Consider the following 26,450-nt stretch of genomic DNA (forward strand, 5'->3'; position numbering starts at 1 on the left):
AGTTTACTAATTCCATGACACATTTGTTTAAACACAGGACCAAGGACTTGAAAATTTGTCACAATACCCACTCTCATGTCTCATTTCAGTATGAAGAGCAGATGCTTGTTTAAAATCAAAACATGAGGGCATCACTGGTTAAATAAAACTGTTTCAGATTTAGTTCTCTCATAAATGTAAGCTCACATGTACCATTATCTTAGTATGTATACTGAATTTGCTTAAAGTGAGACAGACCTGTAATGATTTGGGGTTTTTTTTTTCATTTTTGAGACTTTAACCAATTCTTGTTCTTGGATGGCAACATGGAGCAAGCCTGCAGTTTAGTAACATGACCAAATCCAGTCTCTCTTTAATCTGCTCAGTAACTGAGCTCTAGGGTAATCTCCTGCACAGCATACAAAAAGAGCTCTGGAATTACACACTGCAAACTAAAATTAATCTGGAAAGGATACGTCAATTTTAACAGCAACTCCTATTTGCCTAGCTTTCCAGCATCTGCCAGTGTTAGTAATATTTAACTGACAAACTTCAGTAGGGAAAAGAAACAGAACTTTAAACACAATTAAGCTTTCTTTTTTAAGGCACTGTGTACAAAGCTTCCTTCCCTTAAAAGATATTCAGCTACCTCTTGGGCTGCAATCATTCCATAAACATTGTTAATGGTGTATTTTCAAAACAGCGTGAAAATTTCTTCTTGCTTTTCAACCAGCACTTCTGAAAAAACTTACTACGCTCATCCCCATCTGCCTCATTTGAAGGCATAATCTTGAAGCCTTGCTAATACAGGTAGAGTTAAGTGATGTGGGATCACAGAGCTCACTACAAAAGGTTACATTCAGCTCTCCTCTACAAAAAAAAGGGGGGGTGAGGAAGGAAGGGGGGAAGAAAGCCCTATACTATACTTAAAACACTCAGAATGTTAAATCTGCTACTTTTGATTTAGCCAATTATTGACTGTTTATGTCTACAAAGAAAAAAATTTCCATTAAGGGAAAACATTCTGTATTTTTTTTCCCCCAAGCAATTCCTAACAGCAGCTGCTTTGTTCAAGTCGGCAAAAACCTGAATGCCATCGCTTAATTTAAAGCTCTCTGGTGACCTCTCCTCACTCACTCTAGCCCAGTCATCTCCTTCTAAAATACCTACCATACCCCATTTTAAGAACGTTACTTGACGTTCTGGCCAAGAGGAATTTAATCATCTCTTCGACACTGGCACACGTGTGGCTGGCAAACCAGTTCCCTGTTATGAGCCAAGCACCTGATACAGTGTCTCTGACCCTCATAACCACCCTGGAAAGGATGCATTGCTAGTCTCGTTTGATAGGTAAGGAAAATGAAGGCAGAAAGGTGAGGAGCTGCCCCAAACCACAGTCGGCAGTGGCCCTGGACTCACGAACTCTGCCTGCCCTTCAGTCCCAGGCTGCTCTGACTGTCACCTAAGCTTGCGGGTCCTAAGCGCTCTCTCCGCAGGATGTGCAGGGCTTACTAGTTAGCACTAGACGATGACTTTGCACCTTGACTAAAAGCAGGCCTTTTCCAGGCTGATGGGGGAAGGGAGGCGTCCAGAGCTGCGAGCAGGTAAGACACACGTCCCCGGGGGTCAGCAATGGCCTTTGGATCGGAAGCCCGGCTCGCCCACTCCTCCCCGGGCGCCGCGCGGCACGGCGCGGGTCAGGCCTTCCTGGCTAAGGTGTGCACACCTTTCCTAGGCAGCCGGGGTCCCCCGGACCGACCCAAGAGTCGTGCAGAGCGGGTCCCGGGCACACGGGCACCGCGCCGGGCAAGCTGGGGACAGGGGCACTCCACGCGCTGAGAGGGGGACGCTGGGGGGCCGCGGGCAAGCCGACGACCCCGGCCACAGCAGCCGAGGGGTCCCCGCTCACCGCCGGCCCCGACTCTCGGGCCAAAGTTGGCGGCGCAGGGAGCGGGGGGGACGGCGGGGCTGGGTACCGCCCGGCCCGGGGCCCCGCGAGGGGAGGTGGGGGGGTCTTAAAAAGGCCCAAGGTAGGCAGCCGGCAGCCGTCTCTTCCGAGCCACCTCCACGGAACAAAGGGCTTGTTGCGGGCAGGGTTCGCCCAGCTGCGTCCGGATCCCGAGGAAAAGAAACTTTTCCCGGGATGCGGGAGCCGGGCCCGGGGCGGGGGCGGGGGCGGGCTAGCGGGGCGCGGTGCTACCTGCGGCCGGAGCCGCCCGCCCGGCGAGGCCCGCCGGCGCCGCTCACCTCCTCGATGGCCGCCACCGTGTTCCGGCACTGCGCCGTGCGCGTGGTGAAGCTCGAGGCCGTGGGCGCCTTGTAGTCTTCATGGGTCTCGGCCACGAATTCCGACACGGAGATCTGGTCCGGCATCGCCTCAGAGCGCGGGCGGCGGGCCGCAGGGGAGCCGCCGCCTCAGCCGCCGCGAGGGCTCCGACCGGCCGCTCGGACGCCGACGCCGCCGCCCTCGCCGCGCCTGCAGCTCGCCCGGCCGGCGGACAAAGGGAAGCGCCGCGGCGCGGGCCGCCGCCGCGGGAGCCGCACGAGCCGCCGCAGGGCGCGGGTCGGCCGCCCGCGGGGCCCGGCGGCGGGAGCAGGGGCCTCGCGCGCAGCCCCGCGCAGCTCGGGCCCGGCCCGTCCGCCTGCCGCGCCGAGGGCTCCGCTGCCGCCTATCCTCCCGAGCGAGCCCCGAGGCGGACGCGCACAGCCGGCGGGAACTACCCGCCACCCAGCAGCGGGCCCCGAGCGCCTCCCGCGGAGAGGGGCGGGTCCGGGCCGGGGGCGGTGGCCGGCCGGGCGCGGGGCGGGGCGGCGCGGAGGGCCGGGCCGCCAATCCGCGCGCTCGCCGCCGCCGCAGCCGCCGGGAAGCTGAGCCTGCAGGAAGGAAGGCGGCGCGCGCTCCGGCTCGCCGAGCCGCTCGCACGCCGCCGCCGCGCGCCGCATTGTCTCGGCGTTCGGGCCCCCGCCGCGCGCCGGGGTTCCAGGGCGCGCCCCGCCGGGCCGGCGGGTCAGACCGGGCCGCATCCGAGCTTCCCGTCACTCACTCCCACCCCGCGTCCGCGAGCGCGCGCGCAGGGTGCGCTTGACACCTCCCGGGCCGAGCCACCGTCCCCCTCTCTCGTCCCCGCCCCACCCCCAGTCGTGGAACCCTTCTTGGTGTCCCCCATAAACCGCCGGGAATGCCCGTCCGGGCGCGGGAGAAGGTGTGAGGAGCTCGCCCCCTGCAGGACCATGCGCGCCGCTTGGCAGATGCCTCCCGCACCCCGCCCGGCAGCACCCGCCCGCCAGCTTGGGATTCGGTGACAGCCACGAGAAATGACCATAGAGTGAGTGCTTTTGTGCCATCCAATCCTCACGACCTTGTGAGGCAAGTAAAGAGATGGTTATGTATTTTACATAGAAGGAAGGCCAACGATGCTCCCGAGAGAAGCTGAGTGGCCCAGTGGGCTTCATATCCAAGTCGGAGCGCTTCCGAGGGCTTAACAGGACCCCTGGTCAGTGTCCCGGTCGTGTTTCCTATGCATTTTCCCTAAAATCCTCGGTCGTTCTCGGTTGGTTGGAAACAGTTTCAGGGTACTAGGCCAGGATCCACTCTGGGCGGATTAGAATACGCTGAAATGGTACTCCTGTAGGAAGTGGGAGGGGCCAGGGAGTGTGTGAGAGAACCAGGAGAACGCGCAACAGGAGAGGGCAAAGTTCATATATAACTGGCCCAGCGAAGAGTTTGAGTTAAAACAGATTTTCATGGAACGTCTTAAGGAAACTCTCATAATTATTATTTTTTTTTTTTTTTTTTTTTGCGGTACGCGGGCCTCTCACTGTTGTGGCCTCTCCCGTTTCGGGGCACAGGCTCCGGACGCGCAGGCTCAGCGGCCATGGCTCACGGGCCCAGCCGCTCCGCGGCATATGGGATTTTCCCGGACCGGGGCACGAACCCGTGTCCCCTGCATCAGCAAGCGGACGCCCAACCACTGCGCCACCAGGGAAGCCCATCTCATAATTATTTTTAAAAATCCAGCTTGCCAGGGGGAAAGAGGGTGAGGGATAAATTGGGAGACTGGGGTTAACATAAACACACTACTCTATAGAAAATAGGTAACTAACAAGGACCTACTGTGGAGCACAGGGAACTCTTCTCAATACTCTGTAATGACCTATGTGGGAAAATATTCTAAAACAGAGTGGATATATGTATAACTGATTCACTTTGCTGTACAGCAGAAACTAACACAACGTTGTAAATCAACTATACTCCAATAAAAGAATTTTTTTAATCCAGAAGTTCTGAAGACGCTGGTCCAATAGAATCACACCCCATAACTCTATACCAGGCATGTGGCATGGTTTCTGTAGCTGCCAGCAATAAACCCAAGAGAAACTTTACAAAAACCTTTTGTGCATCTGAAAAGGAGGAAGTGTGAGAGACGTTGGAAATTCAATACGTGAGACAAAGCAGTCTCCTGACACTGAAGGACAGTGGACCAATCTTTTTTAAGCTCCCTTGTAAGAATTTGCTATATGAGGTGGCAGCATGGGTCAGACATTATGTATGGCCTTTGGTATTTTAGTAACATTGCATATGAAATTTCGCTTTCTGAAATAACTGTATTAGTGGATAGCTTTTATAACTGCACTAGGCAATAAGTTACCGTTGTTAAAACTGTAGCATCTCTGCTTCTATCTTCCCTGTATGTTTTTTCACCCTTTCGGTGTCTTTGGTGGTTTCCTCTATTTGCAGCCTTCTACAATTCAAGTCCTATAGATAATACTTATATTAATGCACCCTTTCCTACACCAGGCAGATTCTGTTCCCTCCTAGGTAGTTTTCTAGCTACGGTTTTGTTGTTCTTCTTATCTTGGGTAAGTTTTCAAGTCTTGATTTTTAGAGGACTAATATCTATCAGGCTATGGATTTAAGGATTTAAGAAGAGAAGTAGTGTTTTTCCTTGACATCTAGTACAGCATTAACCAGACTGATCCAGACTTCTTCTACAAGGACCAAGTTAAGCTTCATGTTCTTTATTCTCTTTATGTGCAGCTACTGTCTTTTTTTTTTTGTAGTTTAATAGTATTTTTACAGAAACCTTTGGTAGCCACAAAAATAAAATTGCAAAGCTGCATTGCATTATACAAGTAGATGCAAAGGTTAGTGGAAAGCAAGTCATCACCAAGTCCACTGCAAAGAGAACATCTGTGATAGAACACCAAAGCAATTTATTCATCCAACCATCACTGAGAATCTCAAAAAACCTTGCATAGCACAAAAGCCTGGGATTAAAGCAAGATCAGAATAAAACGTAGCTAATGGGTCTCTGAGATTAATATAATGAGAATGAGTAGTTTCCAACAAATAATAATAAAACAAAAGTTGAATGTGGATCAAGAAAACATTATAAACACACACTTTTTTTTTTGGATTCATGAAGAAAAGAAGAACATGATGGGAAAACCATTATAGGTCTATATACCCCTTTACCTAGAACTTTAAAATCTAAGTAGCTCTGAAAAATATAAAGTTTAAAAAAAAACTATTTTCATGGTAAAATGATCTGAAATGAATTGACATGTGACTATTTACAGTCTTGCTTATCCCACTTCATATGAATATTTATGTTTTAGTGCAAACTATAAATGTGCTTGCTTATGGAGTATTGCCCCTGACCCCACTGGGGGTGACTCAAAATATCTAGTGTATGTGCTGTATTAACTCTCTAAAATCTGAAAAATTCTAAATTCTATACACATCTGGCCTCAGGGGTTTCAGATGATAAGTTGTAGACTTGTATTATTTTAAAAAAAGAAAAGAAACATCGTGTTGCAGACTTGTCATTTCTAGGAAAGAGGAAAGAAATCCTCTTCTCAAAAATGAGATTTTCAGCAGCCCATTGAGATTGGCCAACAGCCCATTTTCCAAAGGAATGTTCTGCCCCCAGTAGTTCTCAAGAACCTGAGATTTTTCACTCTCAAATCAAGTTTTAAAATATGTTCTTAACTCTGAAATTTGCTTGAGGGTTGGTTGGTTTAACACAAGACTTATCCAGTTCACTTGCTATTAATTTGTAAATGATCACTCTTGGAATGGAGAGATCTGTGTCTGAAAAGAACTATGGTAAACGGTGTAATTAAATAGAAAAACAACGAGAAGAAACACGCCAGTGATGTGAACATGTAAGCATAATCAGAAGCTTCATTTCCATGCTTAACAAGATTCACCCTAAGACAGTGTTGCTGAAGGGACCAATTTATCCCCAAAGTGAGAGAAGTTTAAATACACTTAGCACAGTGATCTCACCTTAGTACTCTAGGGGAAGAAAATTAGCATGCAGAAAGTATTTTACAAATGAAAACTTTGGTTTTGATGTCACCTTTGCTTCTCTGTGACTTTGAATAAGTTAATTAACCTCCCTGGACTCAGCTCATTTGTAAAATGAAAGCAGCTGGACTAGCTAATTTTGAAGACTCCTTCCCTGTGCAGGCATCTCATCATTCCATGATCCACGTTTTATGTTTGTTCGGTCACAAGAGGGAATTGCTACAAGGGCCATATTCCTACTGAGAAAATCTAATCATTGGTCCTAGACACTTGAGAGTAAGCATGTTTTTTTTTTGAATTTATTTATTTATTTTTAATTAATTAATTTATTTTTGGCTGCGTTGGGTCTTCATTGCTGCGCATGGGCTTTCTCTACTTGCCACGAGCCAGGGCTACTCTTCGTTGCGGTGCACGGGCTTCTCATTGCCGTGGCTTCTCTTGTTGCGGAGCACGGGCTCTAGGCACGCGGACTTCAGTAGTTGCGGCTCATGGGCTCAGTAGTTGTAGCTTGCGGGCTCTAGAGCGCAGGCTCAGTAGTTGTGGTGCACGGGCTCAGTTGCTCCGTGGCATGTGGGATCTTCCCAGACCAGGGCTTGAACCCGTGTCCCCTGCATTGGCAGGCGGATTCTTAACCACTGCGCCATCAGAGAAGCCCAAGAATAAGAATGTTTTAGATGACATTGAGGGCTAATTTCCGAGAATGTTATCATTTTGTTAAGCTGGTAGATTTAGATGACAAACTGATTTATTCATAGCTAACTTCATAGTAAGATATCAATATTTGAGGTCTGTTCATTTTGTTTGTTTGTTTGAACAAAGCTCTTTCTATCGGAGATATTCTGATTACCGAACTGCAAAAGTCAGTTCTAGATGAACGAGGTATAATCTACTGCACTGGAGGCAGCTCACGCTGACTCCAGAGAGCTGACTGCTAAATTTCCAGAGTTTTGCAAACTGTAGATTGTATCTGTACGGCAGAAATACCACTATAATGGTGCGCTGCTACGCATCTTTTCCTAACTCTACGTTCTGGCAGCTTGAAATCGTCCACAGTGGGAGTATTTACACCAGTGCAACTGGCAAATGTAAAAACTCAAGACTTTATTTATTGTTTTGTTGATTGTCTAAGCTTAATAAAGGGATCAAGAAAAGGTGAAAAATGCGGATTTCAAAGCTCAGAAATAGGGGGTTCTAAATCAGAACGTACTGTACAGCACAGGGAAAAAACAAACAAAAAAAGAAATAGGGGCTTCTGCAGAGAGGAATGAGCACAATTGTCACTCCCTTTATTTACACCTTTCAGTGGCATCACCTTGCCCAAAAAAAAAAAAAAAAAAAGGAGATTAAACTTAAAAGTGTGTCATGTCTGTAGCCTTTACATTGTGAGTAATGAAAATATTGGAGGTAATATTCTTCCAGTATTTGCAAACTGTCATATGATTCAGCAAAGAGGGCACTCATGCCATTGACAGATGAGTGAAATTACTGCAGGCATCTTCACAGCTTCACTTTGGTCTTACTCGTTAACAGAAGAATGTTAACCAGCATTCATGTTGGAACTACACTCATTTGTCAATGACATGAGGAACTTCTCCGCCGAACTGGATAATAATCAAGCATTTATTTGTCGTCTTATTTTGTCACGTCATGGTCGAATCGCAAGCACTGATTGGCTATGAATGTAAGAGTTGGGTGTTCTGTGAACATCAATGAGCTCTATGGAATTCGTAATAAACAGGATTGTGTAATTTGTTATTACTTACAAATTGGGTGCTATACATCCTTTATAGGATTAAATGAAAATAAACTCACGTATGTATGTACACAGACATTTTTTGCAGAGCAGGCTGTTAAACATTTACCAGCCCACTGCTGAGTATAACTGTATCTTCCCTGCCAAGAGGCAGAACATTAGACCTTCCCACTCTGAGTCATGCTGATGGGCTAAAGCCCACATAAGACAAAACCTCCATAAACTGGACTGTACATGCAAAGGCAACTTGCGTTAATAAAAATTCTTAGAGTGATTAAGAAAATGCCATTTGTTGTTTTCAAGTACTTAGAGCAACACAAACCGGGGCCAACAGAGGGTGTGGACTGTTTTAATGAAAAAGCAAAAAAAAGTTTAATTAGCAGTCTGTATGCAAATAAATTTTGCTAAAGTTTTTAAAGAGTGCTTGCAATAGTTTATTTTCTTGAGTCAAATCACTCTCTTCCCCTCCATTTAGACCGATTCTTAGGTTTTGTAGGACACCCTCGTAGGTGGCCCAGCAGGCCACTTGTGCATGGTCCCTGCACTGAAGGCCTCCAGTGGTTCCGTACTGGCCACAGGATTAAGTTTAAATTCACATTGTGTCCCAGGCTTCTTCCTAACTCCCTTAACTGTTCCCTTCTCCCAGCCAGGTTGGCAGACCATAGCCCAGGGACCAAAGATGGCCTGCAGCGTGATTTTGTACTGCCCCTGAGGAGAGAATGGTTCTGACATTTTTTAATGGTTGAAAACATCAGCAGAAGAACAGTATTTTGTGACACATGAAAATGATATGAAACTCAAATCTGAGTGTTCATAAAGTTTTATTGGCACCCAGCCACACCTGTGCGTTTACATATTATCCGCAGTGGTGGTGGAGTTGAGTAGTTGCAACCCACGTACCTAAAATGTTTAAGTGCTATCTGGCCCTTCACAGAGAAAGTTTGCTTACTGCGCTCTAACCTCACCAAGCTTCTCATTTTTCCCAGCTCACAGAGCCCTTTTGTGCTGGGCATTAACACGGTTCTCTGCCTTTAATCTGCTTCCTAGGGGTCAAGTCCTCACTCAGTACCGAAGGCCTCTCAAGCTTTCCCACCGCTCCAGCCTCATTCCCAGGCACCCACCGCCCAGCAACCCTAACCACGCCAGGCCACGCCTAACTCTCGCTCTTCTCTTAACCCTAAGTATTTCCTCCTCCGCGAGCCCCTTGGCCTGGAGCACGCATCCTCTTGCCCATCTGACAGACTTCTGGCCATCTTTCAGGGTCAAAACCAGACCTCTCCTCCATGAAGTCCCTTCTGAATAATCTAGGCAGAGTCAGCCGTCTCCGCCTCTCTGCTTCCACAGTGCTTTAGACGTATGTCCAGGGCTTTTGCTAGGAAACGAAGTGCCCGTTTCCACATCCTAACACGCTGGGAAAGGTCTCCTGCCTTTCCTCCATCCTGTGCTCCGCACCACCCTCTCTCTTCTCATCGGGGTGTGGAGCAATCATGTTAGCCAAACAATGAGTCAGGCAAGATGGGAGCTCTCATTTCGCTGAGCTGATAAGCCTTACCTTCACTCTGGAAAGAAAATGCTTCAGCTCTCCCAAAGCACTGGATGCTTCCGTTACAGAAAGTTTCACATTATATCCTGACCAGAGCATTTGTTTTCTCGTCTCACCGACATCATAGACTAGGCTTCTGGGGGAAAGGGGCCCGTGTTTTATTTATCTTTGCACCTCCAGCTCCAAAACACAGGGCACGCACACAGTAGGTGCCCAATAAATGTGGATTGAATTGCTTGGAGGTGCTTCTCTTCCAACACACAAAATGAGAGAAGACGTATCCATTCAATATAAGGAAAATCCGCAGGTTTGAGAGATGCAGGGGTGGCACACTCGGCTTTTCCTCCTCTGTCGGCTTGAGTAAAGATGTGCTTGTAGAGGGAAGTCAAGCCTTGGGGATGGGGGCAGGTTGCTTGATGACCTGACCTCTTCAGGGATTGAAACGGTCAGCCCTCCTCCCTTGATATCAGTACTGGAAGCCTTACTGCGTGGCTGGTTTCCACCTGCTGGTGGAGTGACTTCGCCCCATGTGAACTGAGGCTCTCTGTCCCCTCAATCCTTGCTACTCAAACTGTGGTCCCTAGACCAGCAGCATCAGCATCACTGATGCTGGGAGCATGGTAGAAGTGCGGAGTCCTAGACCTACTGAGTCAGAGTCTGAACTTTCACAAGACCCCCAGGTAATTTTTTGCACTTTAAAATTTGAGAAGCAGTTTTCTAGCGTAGGTGAAGGATACATACACCACAAGCAGGAACTTAGCTTTCCCATCCTGTCAGAAGCCCCAAATATGTCAACTATACTGTACTAATGGGACTTGATAAAACCTAAAGGGTTAAGGTTCTTTCTAATGCTGAGATTCGTGAAGGTTCCTTTCGGTTCTAAAGTGCCACGCTATCATCCATTCTGTCTAGTTGCTGCTGTACTCCATTGCTCGGTAGTTCAACCGTCACTTACTAACTACCTACTGTATGTCAGCCACTGTCCCCCAAGCTAGGATGTAGCTGTGAACAAGCCAGAAAAGGTCACTGCTGTTATCAAACTTAGATTCTAGCAGGGAAAGGCAGATAGTAAGTAAATACGTAAATAAATTAATTTCACGTGAGTCCCATCGACAGGCATGGAACAGGTGATGTAGTAAAGAGTGTCTGGGGTGGGTGAGGAGTAGAAGCATTAGGGCAATCAGGAAAGACTTCCTGGAGAAAGTAACATTTGAGCTGAGTCCAGGATGAAAAGAAGGAGCAGGTGAGCATATTACAAAAGCACAGTGAGTGCAAAGTCCCAATGCAGGAACTGGGTAGACATTTAGAGAAAAAAGTTCACAGCAGCTGGGATGTTGCGAGGGAAACATCAACATCAAAAAAAAAAAAAAAGAGAGAGAGAGATGAAGTAAGGTGATGATGAAGGTGGATGGGGACAGATCACATAGAGCCTCAGAATCTTCGTGATTTTCCTGCACAAGAAGGATGGGCAGAGTTTGCTTTATACTTAAAAATGAAAAAGATCACTGGCTGCTTTTGGAAAAATGATTGTAGGCAAGGGTAGAGGCAAAGCAGTTGGCTAAAACACTATTTAGCAATGGATAAATTGGACTTCATCAAAATTGAAAACAGTGAAAAAAAAATCCACAGGTTGTGGGAAAGTATTTGCAAGTAAGATATCTGGTAAGGGACTTGTATCTAGAATATAGAACATAAAACTCTTAAAACTCAATAATGAAATGACAGCCCAATGAAAAAAATGAGCAAAGGGTCTGAATAGACATTTCTCCAAGAAAGATCTACAAATGGCCAAGAAGCACATGAAAAGATGCTCAACGTTATAGTTATCAGAGAAATGCAAATCAAAACCACATCGTGATACTACTTCAAACCCACTAGGATAGCTATAATAAAAAAGATAATAACAAGTGATCTGAAGATACGGAGAAACTAGAACTCTCATACACTGCTGGTGGGAATGTAAAATGGTGCAGCCACTAAGGAAAACAGTCTGGCAGTTCCTCAAAAGTTTAGACATAGAGTTACCAAATGACCCAGCAATTCCACATCTAGGTATATACCCGAGAGAAATGAGGGCACATGTTCACACAAAAACTTGTTCACAAATGTTTATTGCAGCATTATTCATAATAACCAGAAAGCAGAAACAACTCAAATGTCCAACAACTGATGAACGGGTAAACAAAATGTGGTAAATTCATATAACGTGTACTAGTTTGCTAGGGCTGTTGTAGCAAAGAACCACAAACTGTGTGGCTTAAACAGAAACCTATCATCTCATGCTTCTGGAGGCTAGAAATCCAAGATCAAAGTTGTGGCAAAGTTGATACCTTCTGAGGTCTGGGAGGGAGAATCTATCCCATCCCTCTCTCGCATCTTCTGGTGGATTGCTGTCAGTCTTCAGTGTTCCCTGGGGTGTAGAAACAGGACTCTCATCTCTCCCTTCATGTTCACATGGTATTCATCTTGTGTACATATCTCTGTGTTCAAATGTCCCCTTTTTATACGGACATTGATCATACTGGAGGAGGGACCCACCTAGTCCATAGGGCCTCACCTTAACTAATTATATCTGCTATGATTCTATTGATATTTCCAAATAAAGTCACATTTTGAGGTATTAGGGGTTAGGATTTCATCATAGGAATTTGGGGGGAACACAAATCCCTAAAATAGTGGAATAGTCTTTAGCCATAAAAAGGAATGGAAGTAGACTGACACAGTGTATTACCTGGGTGAGGCCTGAAAACATTATGCTACGTGAAAGATGCCAGACACAGAAGGCCACATGTTGTATGATTCCACTTATATGAAAAATGCAGAATATAGAAATCTGTAAAGACAGAAGATAGATTACTGGTTGCTTGGGGGCAGTGGAGGGGCTGGGGGAACAGGAGGGTGATAGTTAAAGGGTACATGTTTCTTTTTTGGATGATGGGAAAGTTCTAAAATTGTGGTAATGGTTGTACAACTCGGTGAATATGCTAAACGTCATTGAATTGTACACTTAAAATGATTGAATTGTATGGTATGTGAATTATATGTCAGTAAAGCTGTTACCAAAACAAAACACAAATTAGTGTCATAAAAAGTGTTAAAGACTAAAAAAAAAGTGTGACTTCTAGGGTTCATGTCCAAAATTCAAATCCTCCAACCTTCTGTAACCTTGAGCAAATTGCTCTGGGAGCCTTAAGTTCTCCACGGGAAAGATGGGGATATGTGAAAGGAGTCACTACTACTCGTCTAGCAGGACTGTTCAAGAATTAGAGATTATCTAGGTAAAAACACCTGGCGCACAGTAGTTGCTCCCTAAAAGCTATTATTAGTGATACATTTCACCCTTGAAAACATAGTGTGATTCCATCACAGATAAATCTTTCTTTGGGTAATTTATTTTTCTAAATTGTCAAACAAGGCCTTTTTAATGCCCCTTCAGGAAGCAAACTCCCAAAATGGAACTACGACTTAGGAGAAAAACATATTCCTTCACATTATTCATGCCACAGGAGGACCCAATTCTGTGCTGCTTTTTTGCCTCTGACACCTCTGCCTGGCTTTTGTTTTTATTCCTTGAGCTGATAATTGAAGCTGTCAGAGAAGGCTTACACGGCTCAGTGTTTCAGTGACACATTCCAGCTGGGACTAAAGAGCACGTTGCTGAGTTGAAGAAAGAGAGTGAAGCTTCCTCAGGAAGGAGCTCACCCTCGAGGCAGTGGGGGATTTGAGCATCCGGGCTGTTGGGTTATTAATTTTGTGTCCAGGAGGGTTTTGTAGCGCATCCGTTTGAAGGGATGGACCCAAGTCAGCGTGAGTCTGAAGAGCGGAGTGAATACAGAAAGACTTGAAAACAAGTCTCTGAAATGCCACCAGTCTTAAGCATTTCCTGAGGCTTTATAGAGAAAATCAGAATCAAATCTTGCTCTGGCCGCGAGTCAGATGTCTCCCTCACAATGCCCGGAGCCCTAAGGTCAAAAAATATAAAAGATGCCACTCAAAGGCATTAAGCGGCACTCATGGATGGTGTACCGTGTCCCAGGCCCTGTCTGTGCTGGACCCTGGGAATACAGAGATGATGGTGAAATGGTGTCTGCAGAGGCACCTGGTTTCATGCACAGAAGCAAACAAACGCCCTTCATAGAGGCATTCTTCAGTCAGTGGAAGAGGAGCTCAAGGTCACACCAGAGTACCTCTGACTTGGTGCCACGCGATCTGGGTGTCAAGTCCCGGGGCAACCTCCCCAATAATTACATTTTCTCCCAACTCTCTAGACAGTCAATTTATTCCATCCTGTCACTATGTTCCAAACATGTCCTATCTAAACAATCCTACGGTTATGATTCATAATCCCAGCAGATGCAGCCTTATTTAGAACATCTCATTCAGAGATGACGTTCTCATAAACTTTGAGGAAATGGAGAATGGCTGACAAAATCCCCTACCTCTGCGCCCTGTCCTAGTGCTGCTTCCTTCCCCCAGAGCATTCCTGCCTATTGTCCCCATGTCACCCTGTGGCCACCCGGGTCAGCGTGGTCTCCTCCTCGTGGTGGTCACTGCTTACCTGTCAGGGGTGCAGGGGGAATGAGCATGGGCTGGCCTGCCCCCCTACCAGTGCCCCATGACTCAAAAGCACTGCTGTTGTTTGCCTCATCACAAGAATTTCCAGGGACCCTTTAAAAAAAGCCAGATTCCAAAATAATAATAATAAATAAAAATAAAAAGGAGAACATTCTCCAAAAAAAAAATCTAGATTCCAGAAGGCCCTACTCTAGACCCACTGAATCAGTCTTCAGGAGAGAGGCCTGGAATTTTAGATTTTTAATATGCGCTCTGGGAGATTTTAGATAAAGCAAGTTTGGGAAGCTTTATGTAGCATTGTAGAGGAGAAACCCCGAACAAAGACTTTTGGATTTCTTTTCAAACGCATGCATGTGTCAGGGCACATCCTAGAGGGGAGGTTTTAAGTCAGCAAAGCCCCCTTCACAGACCATTAATTTCAGCCCTCTGGACAACGCCTGACACGATTCTGATCTGAGAGCAAAACCGTTCCCACGGGATCTGAAAATGCCCAATGTACATTCTGAAAGGGTTTACTTAACTGGCACTCAGGGAGGGCTTGGTTCGCCTGTAGGATTTGGAGCTGTGAATATTTCCTGCCTCTAAGCAGAAGCAATAACCCTTAGTCATGTAAGAGGCCTAGCCATGGCTTTAAACAGAGACTTCATTTTCTCAGCTCTGTGGAATTCCCATTGTCTGCGAGGCTGTGTGTATGACTCTCTTTGGAAAGGGGTTGTGAGTTGTTTTCTAAGGCCTTTTAACCTGACCGGGAGGCAGCGTTGAACGAACTGCTCAGGGCAGCCCTGGTCAGACATCAGATGAGCCGTGGCCAGTGCCTCTGGGTCTGGAGTCAAGGACCTTTCCTCCAAGGGTTCCTTTCTCTGTTGTTGTTTTTAAACGAGGGCTACACCCTGGCAACGTGCTCACCAGCGTCCCTTCCTTCCTCCCCTGGACGCTTCCCCCTCTGTTCGAGGTTCGCAGCCAAAGCTGACCTCACCGACTCTGCATCGCGTTTTGGTGAGGCCCTCTTGCAGATGCCAAGAAGTGGGCTGTGCTGTTTGCTTAGGCCCTGCTCAGATTTTCCATCAGGCTCTGAGCACAGCAGCTCTGGGCCTGGGCTTCCAGACTCCACCAGAGTCCTGTCCTGAACTGGGTAGAGCCCCGAACTCTAGGGCTGGTCAGAAGGCCACACAGGGCCAGACCTCTGGAAACGGGGTCAGGCACACTGGCTCAGTTGGAGTCATTACACCGGAGACAGGACCCAGCAGAGGAATGACTGAGGGGTTTGATGGGAGCAAAGGCAGCTGATCAATGCCTCCTTTGTGCCCCGCTCCATAAAATGACACCGCAATCCAGCCCGGAGCTCTTAGAAGCAAAGCGCACATCTTATAGACCTTGAATCGGATAGAACGGTGGGCATGCTGAACAGGATAGGACTGACTCAGATGGGTTGAGTAGGGCCTCAGAGCCCACCTGGCTTGCAGACTGAACAAGTGGTCCTCATACTTCTTGAGTGTAAGAGTCCCTCACAGAAAGACACCTCACTTCCTTGCTCAGAAAGGCTAATCCGAAGCCGTAGAAAAGATGGTTTTCTTTGATCAAGGCCCCAGGGAACAACAACCCAAATAAAAGGATAATTCACTTCATGGTTCTGTTCATCTAATTTGCTCTTCTTTTTTTTAGAAGATGTTGGGGGTAGGAGTTTATTAATTAATTAATTTATTTTTGCTGTGTTGGGTCTTTGTTTCTGTGCGAGGGCTTTCTCTAGTTGTGGCAAGCGGGGGCCACTCTTCATGGCGATGCGCGGGCCTCTCACTATCACGGCCTCTCTTGTTGCGGAGCACAGGCTCCAGACGCGCAGGCTCAGCGGCCATGGCTCATGGTCCCAGTTGCTCCGCGGCATGTGGGATCCTCCCAGACCAGGGCTCGAACCCGTGTCCCCTGCATTAGCAGGCAGATTCTCAACCACTGCGCCACCAGGGAAGCCCCTAATTTGCTCTTCTTTTTCATCTAGCTGTCGAAACAGAAACTGCATCACCATCCTAGATTCTTCCCCTGCCTCATCTCACACGTCCAGTCAGTCACCAGATCCTGATGACTCCACCTGTTTGATACACACATAGTTGTCCCCTTCCCCTCAATTCACTCCTCATCCCTCATTCATTCAGGTCCTTAGCCCTTTTGTGCGTGAAGAACAGACTTTATAACAAATCCTCCCATTTCCAGTCCAGACACCTCACCAACCCCTCCTGTTTGCATGGGTACCAGGATTATCTTTCCAAAAATGACCTTTTAAAAACGCAAATCCTGGACTTCCCTGGTGGCGCAGTGGTTAGGAACCTAACCTAATTTCTCATCAAACCTCACATATATCCAGAGATGCAATCACACTTGACTCATTCGTTCATTCGAGTTCCTGTTGTGTATCGGATCCTGTGCTGGGCTCTGATAATCCAGTGGTGACAGTGAGGTACCCACAGTCTCTGATCCCCTAGAGCAGACAATCGAAGGCGGAGGACAGACTTTGAACAAGAAAGTCCAATCAAGTTCAATGGGTGCTTTGCTAGAGCAGAGCAGACGGACATCACCTGGCCTAGGATGTAGGGCGGGCCCCTGATCCAAAGGAATGAGTAAGAAACAATGGATGTAAGTTGGAGGTTGGTGGTGAGAGCCAGTGTGTGCAAAGGGTCACAGGTGAGAGCTCTGGGTGTTTTCAAGTAGCTGAAGGGAAGAGGGGCCTACGAGTGCTGAGAGAGGAAGCTGGAGAGGCCAGCGGGCTTCTTGGTCATGGGAGAGCTCAGAAGATTCCACAGTAAGGACTTTGTGACTTTACCTAGGGGAATGGAAAGCCACAGAACCATTTTAAGCAGACTTTATTTTTGAAAGGTCTCTCTGGCTGAGTTTGGGGAATGGGTCCAACCATCAATAGCGCCCCAAAGTGCTGTGCATTTCTGCACAGTTGCATCTTAGCGTGAGCCTTTCCATTTCTCTAGGATGCCCGTTGGCTCTTGTCTACTCAGTGAGTTCTGTCTTTCAAAACTCAGCTCAGGGGACTTCCCTGGCAGTCCAGTGGTTAGGACTCTGCACTTCCAATGCAGGGGGCCCGGGTTTGATCCCTGGTTGGGGAACTAGGATCCCACATGCCGTGTAGTGCAGCCAAATAATAATAATAATAATAAATTCAAAAACTCAACTCAAAAATCCTTAAAATTCACAGACCAGCCTTCACCCTCTCCCCAGGCAGAGTTGGGCATATCTCCATCTTTGCTCCCAAGGTCTGTTGTTCATTACCCTATTATAGTATTTTTCACACCATATGTCAGTCCCCATCACTAGGCTGTGTGTTTATAAAGGGAAGCCAGGCTGTTTTCCTGTTTTCCTTTCAGCTTTACATCCCTAAGGCCTAGCACGTAGTAGTTGCTTTAAACATGTTCTTTGAATATTCTTTGAATGGGTGAATTTACACCAGGGGCAAGAAGTACAGAAAAGTTGAGATTCAAGACTTCCATGACTCCCTCCATATTACCTCCTTCTCTCCCCACTGGAGGTCCCATTTGTCCCAAATCCAGAAATCTCACAGGGTTTGCCCTTCCCTGGATGTTTCTCTCTTTTCCTTGCAGTACATTTCAGCAGACAGGCTCCTGAAGGAAAGGAGAGCTCTGCAGGTTCCTCACAGCCTTCTGCGATGTGGCAACACTTGACCTTGTACCTAAGTTTGGGCAAAGGCCTGATCAGGAAGTCAAACTTAAAATTGGCTTCATTGAAGGGGCCCAGGGCAGGTTGTGCAGTCCGTAACTCAGGGGGGCCCCTTCCTGGCAGTCACCACCATGCTGCATATTGATTAGGCTATTTGAGGGGCGGGGGCAGGGGGGGCAGTAGTATCTTCAGAAGGGGTACCTTTTCCAACCACACAATGGCTCTGTGTGGGCTTCATAAACGAGGAGTAGGGCTTTGGTGAAGAGGCTAGAAACTTGGTTTGGTTGATTATTTGTTTATTATTTGTAAGTAGCTTCTAGCAGTCTGTAGTCAGGATTGATTGATGTGAGAAGGAGGTTTGCTCTTTTGGAAAGGGTCTTAACGTGAGTCGGGCAGAGGTGTTTGATTCGCAGCACCTGCCTCGCAACGGGGCCTGGGGCTCTGGAGTCTTGCAAGCAGTAAACACCTTTGCTGAGGTTACAAGTGAAACTCACTGGTGAAAACTGAGATACGGTCACTAATTCAATTCTTATTTATTCACTCAACATAATTATGGAGCATCTTTGAGGGGCCTGGCCCTTTGCCATTTACTTTACATGTGTTATGTCTTCACCAAGCCCTTGTCATACAGGTATCGCCATTCCCCTTGCCCAGCTTATACTCTAAACGGGAAAGGTCATGAGAATTCCCTGGCGGTCCAGTGGTTGGGACTCTGCACTTTCACTGCCAAGGGCCCAGGTTTGATCCCTGGTCAGGGAACTAAGATCCCGCAAGCTGCACAGTGCGGCCAAAAAAAAAAGAAAAGAAAAGAAAAAAAGAAAAAAAAATGAGAAAGGTCATGACATGTGCTTAGATAGAGCCACACGTTTAGGACACTATGGAACTGGGATTCCAGCCTGAGCCCTCTCCCTCCAGGGACTTAATCTCTCCCAGGGGAGACAGAACATATAGAGAAATACCCATGATCTGCGAGAGAATGTAACACTTGGTCTCCAAAGGGGTGCCTATGACGTTTCTGGGAGGTTAGAGGTGGGAGAGACCCTTTTTGGTCACCAAGATGTGAGATGGCTTTCTGGAGGAGGTGGCATTGGAAATAGACTCGGTAGGATTTGGATATGCAGAAAGGGGATGAGACCCCTTCTCTCTACCATCCTGAGATGACGGTCCTAAAAGCTGCTCCGGAGCTTTAAGCCTTAAAAGGATGCAAACATCAGGTGGTGGTAAAAATGAAGGGATGAGCCCAAGATTTAATTATCGAGCATCTCTCTTGGTACAGGCCCATGAGGAAGCGCACAAAATGTCATGGCCCCGGGACTTCCCTGGTGGTCCGGTGGGTAAGGCTCCACGCTCCCATTGCAGGGGGTCCGGGTTTGATCCCTGGCCGGGGAACTGGATCCCACATGCATGCCGCAACTAAGAGTCTGCATGCCGCAAGGAAGATCCTGTGTGCTGCAACTAAGACCTGTCGCAGCCAACATAAATAAATAGAAATAAATATTTTTTAAGAAGTCATGTCCCTGGGGCTTCCCTGGTGGCACAGTGGTTAAGAATCCGCCTGCCAATGCAGGGGACACAGGTTCGAGCCCTGGTCTGGGAAGATCCCACATGCCATGGAGCAACTAAGCCCGTGCGCCACAACTACTGAGCTTGTGCTCTAGAGCCCATGAGCCACAACTACTGAGGCGTCGTGCTGCAACTAACGAAGCCCACGCGTCTAGAGCCCGTGCTCCACAACAAGAGAAGCCACTGCAATGAGAAGCCTGAGCACCGCAACAAAGAGTAGCCCCTGCTTGCTGCAACTAGAGACAGCCCGCACGCAGCAACGAAGACCCAACGGCAGCCAAATAAATAAATAAAATAAGTTAAAAAAAATTTTTTTAAGTCATGGTCCCTGCCCCAGTGGCTAGCAATTTAAGAGGCAGACAAATGGCCACAGACCATACAAGCCTGCTCAAGGTAGAGGGGCATCGGATTAGCAGAGGAACAAGCAGGAGCCGAAGTGACGTTTGATTTTCTCTTCAGAGGCAATAAAATGTGAAGCGCATTCTTTGGCAGCAACCGGAAAGGCAGATTGCTGGCTTTTCGTAATTCTTCGGAGTTCTGTGGCATGTCAGTTATCACAGCAGTGTTTGCAGCAGAGACCTTGCGTTGGGGCCGGGGAGTGGGCAAAATGAACTGTGGTCGGAGCATTAGAGCTTGTGACCCAGCGCCTGGCGGTCAAGCTGTTCTACCTCTTCCAAGAAGCGTTCAGTTAAAAAGCCCGCCTGGCATATACTCCAGGGCTCTCGTGGGAAACGATCGCTCACCTTTAGGCATCTGTTTTACATGAAACCAATTATGGAAATGTTTCTAATGCGGAGACGATATTGTTATGAGCGCTATTTTACTGTCCAGTGTGTTTATGTGCCTGAGGTTAGTTCCCTGCGATTCACATTTATTATGCTTCCAAAAATACTTCTCACAGAGGATCCCTTTAAGGTTTACTTCATAGCCATCTAGCGAGTCGGGTTTAACGTGTGAGTCATATGGACCGTGATGGCATCCCTTCCTGGTAAATAACCTCATACAATTGATAGATCTTCTAAAACGTGATAACTTCGTATTCATTAGGATGTTGGATGTGTGTTCTTTTTTTATTTAGTGAGTCTACAATCCGTGAGGCAGGGTTTTTTTGGTTTGTTTGTTTGTTTTTGCGGTACGCGGGCCTCTCACTGTTGTGGCCTCTCCCGTTGCGGAGCACAGGCTCCGGACGCGCAGGTTCAGCGGCCATGGCTCACGGGCCCAGTCACTCTGCGGCATGTGGGATCCTCCCGGACCGGGGCACGAATCCGCGTCCCCTGCATCGGCAGGCGGACTCTCAACCACTGCACCACCAGGGAAGCCCTAGGCAGGGTTTTTATTCCTGTGTGAGAGATGAGGCAATTGGCTCAGTGAAATAAAGTTATTTCCAACGTCCCCTGCCTCAGCAGGCGGACTCTCAACCACTGCACCACCAGGGAAGCCCTAGGCAGGGTTTTTATTCCTGTGTGAGAGATGAGGCAATTGGCTCAGTGAAATAAAGTTATTTCCAACGTCCCCAACTAGCGAGGGGCACAGCGGGGACAATGAACTTGGGTTTGCCCAGCTCCAACACCTGTGCTCTCCTAGGACAGTGGGTGCCTTTTTGTAAACTGACTTCTCTGTCAGACTTTGGCCACCCGGGGCCACCGTCAACCTTCAACCTTCCACCTTCCACGCCGACTGGTGCTAAAGAAGTTGTCCTTTACATTTCTAGGAATAGGAGGCGTATCATTAAAACTAAGCCAACTCCAAATCACACCTTTCCTGCCACAAAAGGAAAAAAACAAAACCCTGCAAATCAGAAGAGAGAGCAGCCAGCGTCTTTCTTTATCCACGGAAGGAACGTGCCAGCATGCGCTCAGGGAGCTTACCCTGGAGGAAGGCACCTCTGAGTCCTCCCCACCTTCCGAGTCACCCACCACGGCCCCCGCCGGGACGGGCATTGGCCCCTGGAGCTGCGTCTCCCGGGAAAGGAGCCTGTGAGGTTGCAGGCAGGGCAGCGCTTGGCAGACGCCTTCCTTCCTCTCCTCACCAGTGTCTGGTCCCATGATGCATCTTTGTGGAAGGTCGAAGGTTAGGCAAACAGAGTCTGAATGTCTGGAACCTCCCTGGTGGTCCAGTGGGTGAGACTCCGCGCTCCCAATGCAGGAGGCTTGGGTTCGATCCCTGGTCGGGGAACTAGATCCCGCACGCATGTTGCAACTAAGAAGCCCGCGTGCCGCAACTAAGACCCCGTGCAGCCACAATAAATAAAAAATAAATATTTCAAAAAAGAAATAAATATCAAATGTCTGCTTTTCTGAGCTGTCTGAAAAGCTGCGTGACCTACAGTGGGCCTGGCATGCCTGTTCCGGCCCTTAGATGCCACACCTGTTCCCAGGGGCTGGGCAGAGACGAGACCAGCAGAGAAGCTGCTCTTAGCTGGTGTCAGGGACAGATATTGGACCCCGTTTTCCTTCCCCTGCTGTGAAAGTTTTCGTTTTAACTCTTCTGTGCTGAGCCCAGATTACTTAGCAAGTCACAGACTAGAGAACATAGCCTCCTGCAGGGCCCAGAGGTGGCTCATACACTTGTGGCAGAGCCATCCTGGACATGCGAGACCTTGGGAAACTCCATGCTGAGGGGCAGGCTGGTCTCAGACCTGGGCCCCCGGGAAGGGTCAGGCCACTGCTGTAGGACCACATGGCCCAGAGGCAGCACCAGAGCCTGCCAAGGACCTGCTAATAGCTCCATCTATCATCCCAGGAAGCAATTTCTGGTGCTATATAATTGACTTCTGTTCGTTGTGACAGATGAAGTTTTGAAATGCCTGAGTCCATGCCTGTCTCTTTCATTAGTGACAGGCTCTGCCTTGGAGGGCAGTTCAGTGGGTGAGGGAAAGGTCTGTATTCAAGCTTTCATTCCAGTGCGGGGGTCAGACGGAGACCCGAAGTCATTATTTCCACCATTTAGGCCCCAAATCCCTACTATCTCTGTCTTTACAGTTTTCTGGGAATATCTGATGATCCCAACATTCTAATCCAAAGAGTTAATGTTACTTACATTTGTACACAGTTTTCTTAATGCTTTTTCACACTGTATCCATTTTCATTCTTTTTTTCTTTTTTTCCCACGCCACAAGGCTTGCAGGATCTTAGTTCCCCGAGCAGGGATTGAACCTGGGCCCACGGCAGTGGAAACGCAGAATCCTAACCACTGGACCACCAGGGAATTCCCTTATCAATTTTTATAATAACACTAATAACCAAGTTGTATATGGTGTGATACGGTTGACATCATGTCACTTGATCTCCTTGTGCGGCAGGCAAAGTAAGGAGGGTACCATTATCCCCTCTGCAATTCAGAAAGGTTAAGTGAGGGGCTCAGTGTCACGCCATAGAGCAAAGAGAGAGCAGAGCTGGGACTCGAATCCAGGTCTTCCAGGTCTGAGGTGCTGCCCCAAACTTCGCTACTCCTCAGCCTGCAACTTGTGGACACACAGTGGCCTTTCCCACTGCTGTTGAACAAATGTTCAAACTCCACCCGTCTAACTGAACTCACATCTTCTCGCCACCCCCTGAAGCCAGCTTCTGTTCCCAACACCCTGCTGGTCGTGGCATCCCGCTCAGTCCTCCTCAAGCCCGTCTTCTCCTTTTCCTTTTCTCTGCTTCCACGTCCAGTTACTCAGCTCGTCCTCAATGTTCCTTCCCGGTCAGATGGTTTCCAGTCTGTCCCTGCTTTCCCATCCTCTCGTCCCTGCTCAGGACCCCCCACCCCCACCTCACAGCTGGGCACTCGAAGCAGCCCCCGATGGCATCCCCACCCAGTCCAGTCCAGCCAGACACCTGCCCACTGGTACCAACCATTCATCCTTCCATCAGCACCAGTGTGCCACCATTGTGAACCAAGTGTGTTAGGTCCACGAGCACTTATCATTCCCGGTCAAACGTCATTTCCTGGATGAAATTGAGAGTGTGTTCCTCGGGGCGGGGATTACGTGTATTTACCAGTGGGGGCCAGCACGGGGTACCTGGTAGCACTCAAATGTTTCCTGAGTGTTCGTGTAAACCAGAGGATGCCCTTGTAGACTCGCAAATCTTCGGAAGCTCCCTCCCAACAAGGCAATGTTCGAGCTGCTTAGTCTGACATTCTACACACCTTATAGGACATAGTTGTGTTAGGGCTCTTTCTGTTTGAGAGATTAAAAATCCAATTCTAAAGAACTTAAGCCTAAAAAAGAGAATTCATCAGCCTGTACAACTAGAAAGTCTAAAGATCAAGAATGGGGTCAATTAAGCCAGGGGGTTCAGAGGGGCTGTTGCAGCCCAGGGTGCCTGAGACAAGAGCTGGAAGGTACGCACCGAGGCTGAAGCAGCAGGGATGTTGGGAGGGGTCAGACTTCCTGTTTGTGCCCCAGCTGTGCCACCTACTAGCTCTGTGACCTTGGGCAAGTGACTTACTATCTCTGAGCCTTAGTTCTTCATCTGGAAGGCTATGAGAATTAAAGGAATGACTGTATGTAGACCATGCTCATCCCACAGGAAGTACCGTATAAATGAGCTCTGAGTTTCTTACGGTTATTACATCACCTTGCTACCGAACATGATTTGCACCCAGAAAAACAACATTCTAGGAAACAGGGAGCCTCCTTTCAAATGGAACCCCGGGAACACTCATATCCCTGGGGAAGCCTGCCTTCCCTTTCCCACCCAGGCCAGTCTGTCCTTCATCTGTGGGCCCAGGCCAGGACGAGGCCCTTACGGGGAAGGTCAGCCTGAGAGCTTCAGTGAGTTTGCCCTTATTGGCCTAAATTAGATGCTCTGACGGCTGTTTGGAAAAATGCACTGCATTCTTTATGTATTTTCCCCACCAAAACACGTCTGTTTCATCCTCTTTTAAAGGGCAATCATGAGTCATTCAGCAGGAACAAAGAAGCTTCAGTCTGGAACTTCCATGGGGAAACAGTTTAAACAGTGCGGCTCACATGGATTTTTGAAATCTGAAAACATGTCTTAGAGGTGCCCTAAAGCACCTGCTCGCAGCTGTTCTCACTCGACAGCTGGATTCCAAATGTAAATAATATTTGCCGGAACGCGTAGAATCCCTTGCACACAGAGGTAGACGGCTCTGTGACAGGCGTGCTGGGAAGCAGCTCTAACACACTTCCTGCTGGCTCTGCCTGGTAGAGCCCAGAGTGTGTTCCTAGGTTTCATTGCCATGTTGCATAAGGAGCTTGAGCGTCAGGCCAGCACCATTTCTCTTCTTAGGGGCAACGCTCCAACATTCGAGCCCCATCCCCAGTCTTCAATGTGCAGCAAAGACACCAGAAGGCAAAGGGAGTGAGAGGAGGGGGGAGTGATGTCCCTCAAAACCCCCAGCCTGAGATTCAAACATCCGGTGCCTGGAACCTTCATCCCACGGCACCCAGACCCGGCCTGTCCGGAGGCAGATGCCCCCTCAGCCCCCTGCGTATCTGGACCCACCTGTGCACGCCCAGGCACACGTGGGCAGGTAGAGCGTGGCCGTCTCTGATTTAGGCACTTGCCTCTCCTTATCGAGTGACCTGGCAAGTTATTTAGCATCTCTGTTCCTGTTTCATCAGCCGTTTTTGCAGGGGACGGTGACAGTAATTTCACGTCCTCGTGTTGTAGCAAGGGTTAGATGATATGCACGTAAAGCGCCCGCCCAGAGCCTGGATCATGCTACATGCTCGCCCGTGTCACCCTGTGGTTCAGTCAGCCCACAAGTCCCCACGGCTCTTCCGGGTTATCACATATAACCTCCAAGGAATATCCTCGTTCCCATCCTCACCCCATTCCGACCCATCCTCCATGCGGCTGTAAGAGTCAACTCCCTAAGTCTCTCGCTCTCCTTGAGACCATTCGTGGTTTCCCATGGCTTCGGGGTACACATGCCAGCTCCCCACGTGGCTCACAACACCCTCGATGATCTGTCCTCACTCACTCACTCAACACACACACACACCCTAAGCCTAGTATCTCCCAGCCTCCATGCCAGCCCCAGGCAGCAGGGTAGTGAGCACACGGCCCAGTTTCTGCCCCTGTGGAGTATGGGAGCCAGGAGGAAAGACCTCGAGGAAGTGACCTCTGAGCTGAAACCTGAGGATGCGCCGCAATTAATGGGCTGGGAGGAGAGGGAGGGCACAGAGCACTGCCCGCAGCGTTGCCCTCTAGGACCTGCTCGAGAGCACCGGGCAGGTGTGCAGACCTGACCCCCTCTCCCACCCTCCCTCGTCCCCTCCACACTCTGTCTGTCCCACGTCCTGAGGCACCGTCTCACATCCAGCTCCTCTGACCCAGCTCCAGTCTGCCCTGTCAGAGCCCCATTCCCTTCATCCTTGCCTTCCAGCTGACCCCTTCTGGTCCCTCCAGGCTCTCAGCTGGGCACCCTCGTCCCTTCACCCAGACAGTGGGATGCTGTCCTGACTTGGTGCCCTGCCAGCACCTTGGGCTCTCCTCTGCCTGACTGTTTCCTGCCCTCTATTTTCGCTGCCCACCTGTCTGTCTCCCCAGACGGTGAAGTCCTTGGCGGCAGGGTCTGCCTCAGCGGACGGCCCCAGGGCAGCCAGCGAGAGGCTTATTCGGTGCTGGGTGAGGACTGGCTGAAGAAGCGAACGGCCTGGGTGACTCATGCTTGCTTGACATGGGTCTCCCAAAAACACTCTGCAAGGGCAGCTGAGTTCAGCCTTGGACTCAGCTTCTCGGACTTTTATTAATCTCTCTGGAGCCCACTTGGGGAGTGTGGTTTGTTGGGGGTTGGTGTGAGGGGTGGCCAGCAGTGATATTCAAAATATTTAACTGCTGGTGAGGCCCAGGCACTGGTCAATCGGGTTGCCCTGCACGACCGCGCCTGACAAAGAGGCTGTTTTTGATGAAGAATGATGCCAGGTGCCCAGTTGTGGGTGCCTATGAATTGGCAGTTTTAGGAAGATCTTGTGCTTTCAGTATGGAATTTTCTGTATCTTCTCACACACTCTGTTAACTTTGGTTGCCAGCTATTATAAGACAAAACACCAAGAATCTTTTATCATTGACCCGACGCTGAATCAACTC

The 26,450-nt window shown here is 48.6% G+C and overlaps 1 protein-coding gene across 5 annotated transcripts in view; it reads right to left on the bottom strand.

Moving 5' to 3' along the window:
• The window catches only part of ASAP2 (ArfGAP with SH3 domain, ankyrin repeat and PH domain 2), a 157,070-nt gene extending 154,356 nt beyond the window's left edge, over positions 1 to 2,714 (bottom strand). For all 5 annotated transcript variants that reach the window (XM_049695908.1, XM_012534849.3, XM_033437469.2 and 2 more), the window contains exon 1: positions 2,227 to 2,714. In XM_049695908.1, the coding sequence (XP_049551865.1) occupies positions 2,227 to 2,352 (126 nt within the window). In that variant the 5' untranslated portion in view covers positions 2,353 to 2,714. The remainder of the gene's footprint in view (positions 1 to 2,226) is intronic.
• Between the last annotated feature and the right edge of the window lie 23,736 nt (positions 2,715 to 26,450).

This window comes from Orcinus orca, chromosome 13, assembly GCF_937001465.1.
Source record: "Orcinus orca chromosome 13, mOrcOrc1.1, whole genome shotgun sequence".
Lineage (NCBI taxonomy): Eukaryota > Metazoa > Chordata > Mammalia > Artiodactyla > Delphinidae > Orcinus > Orcinus orca.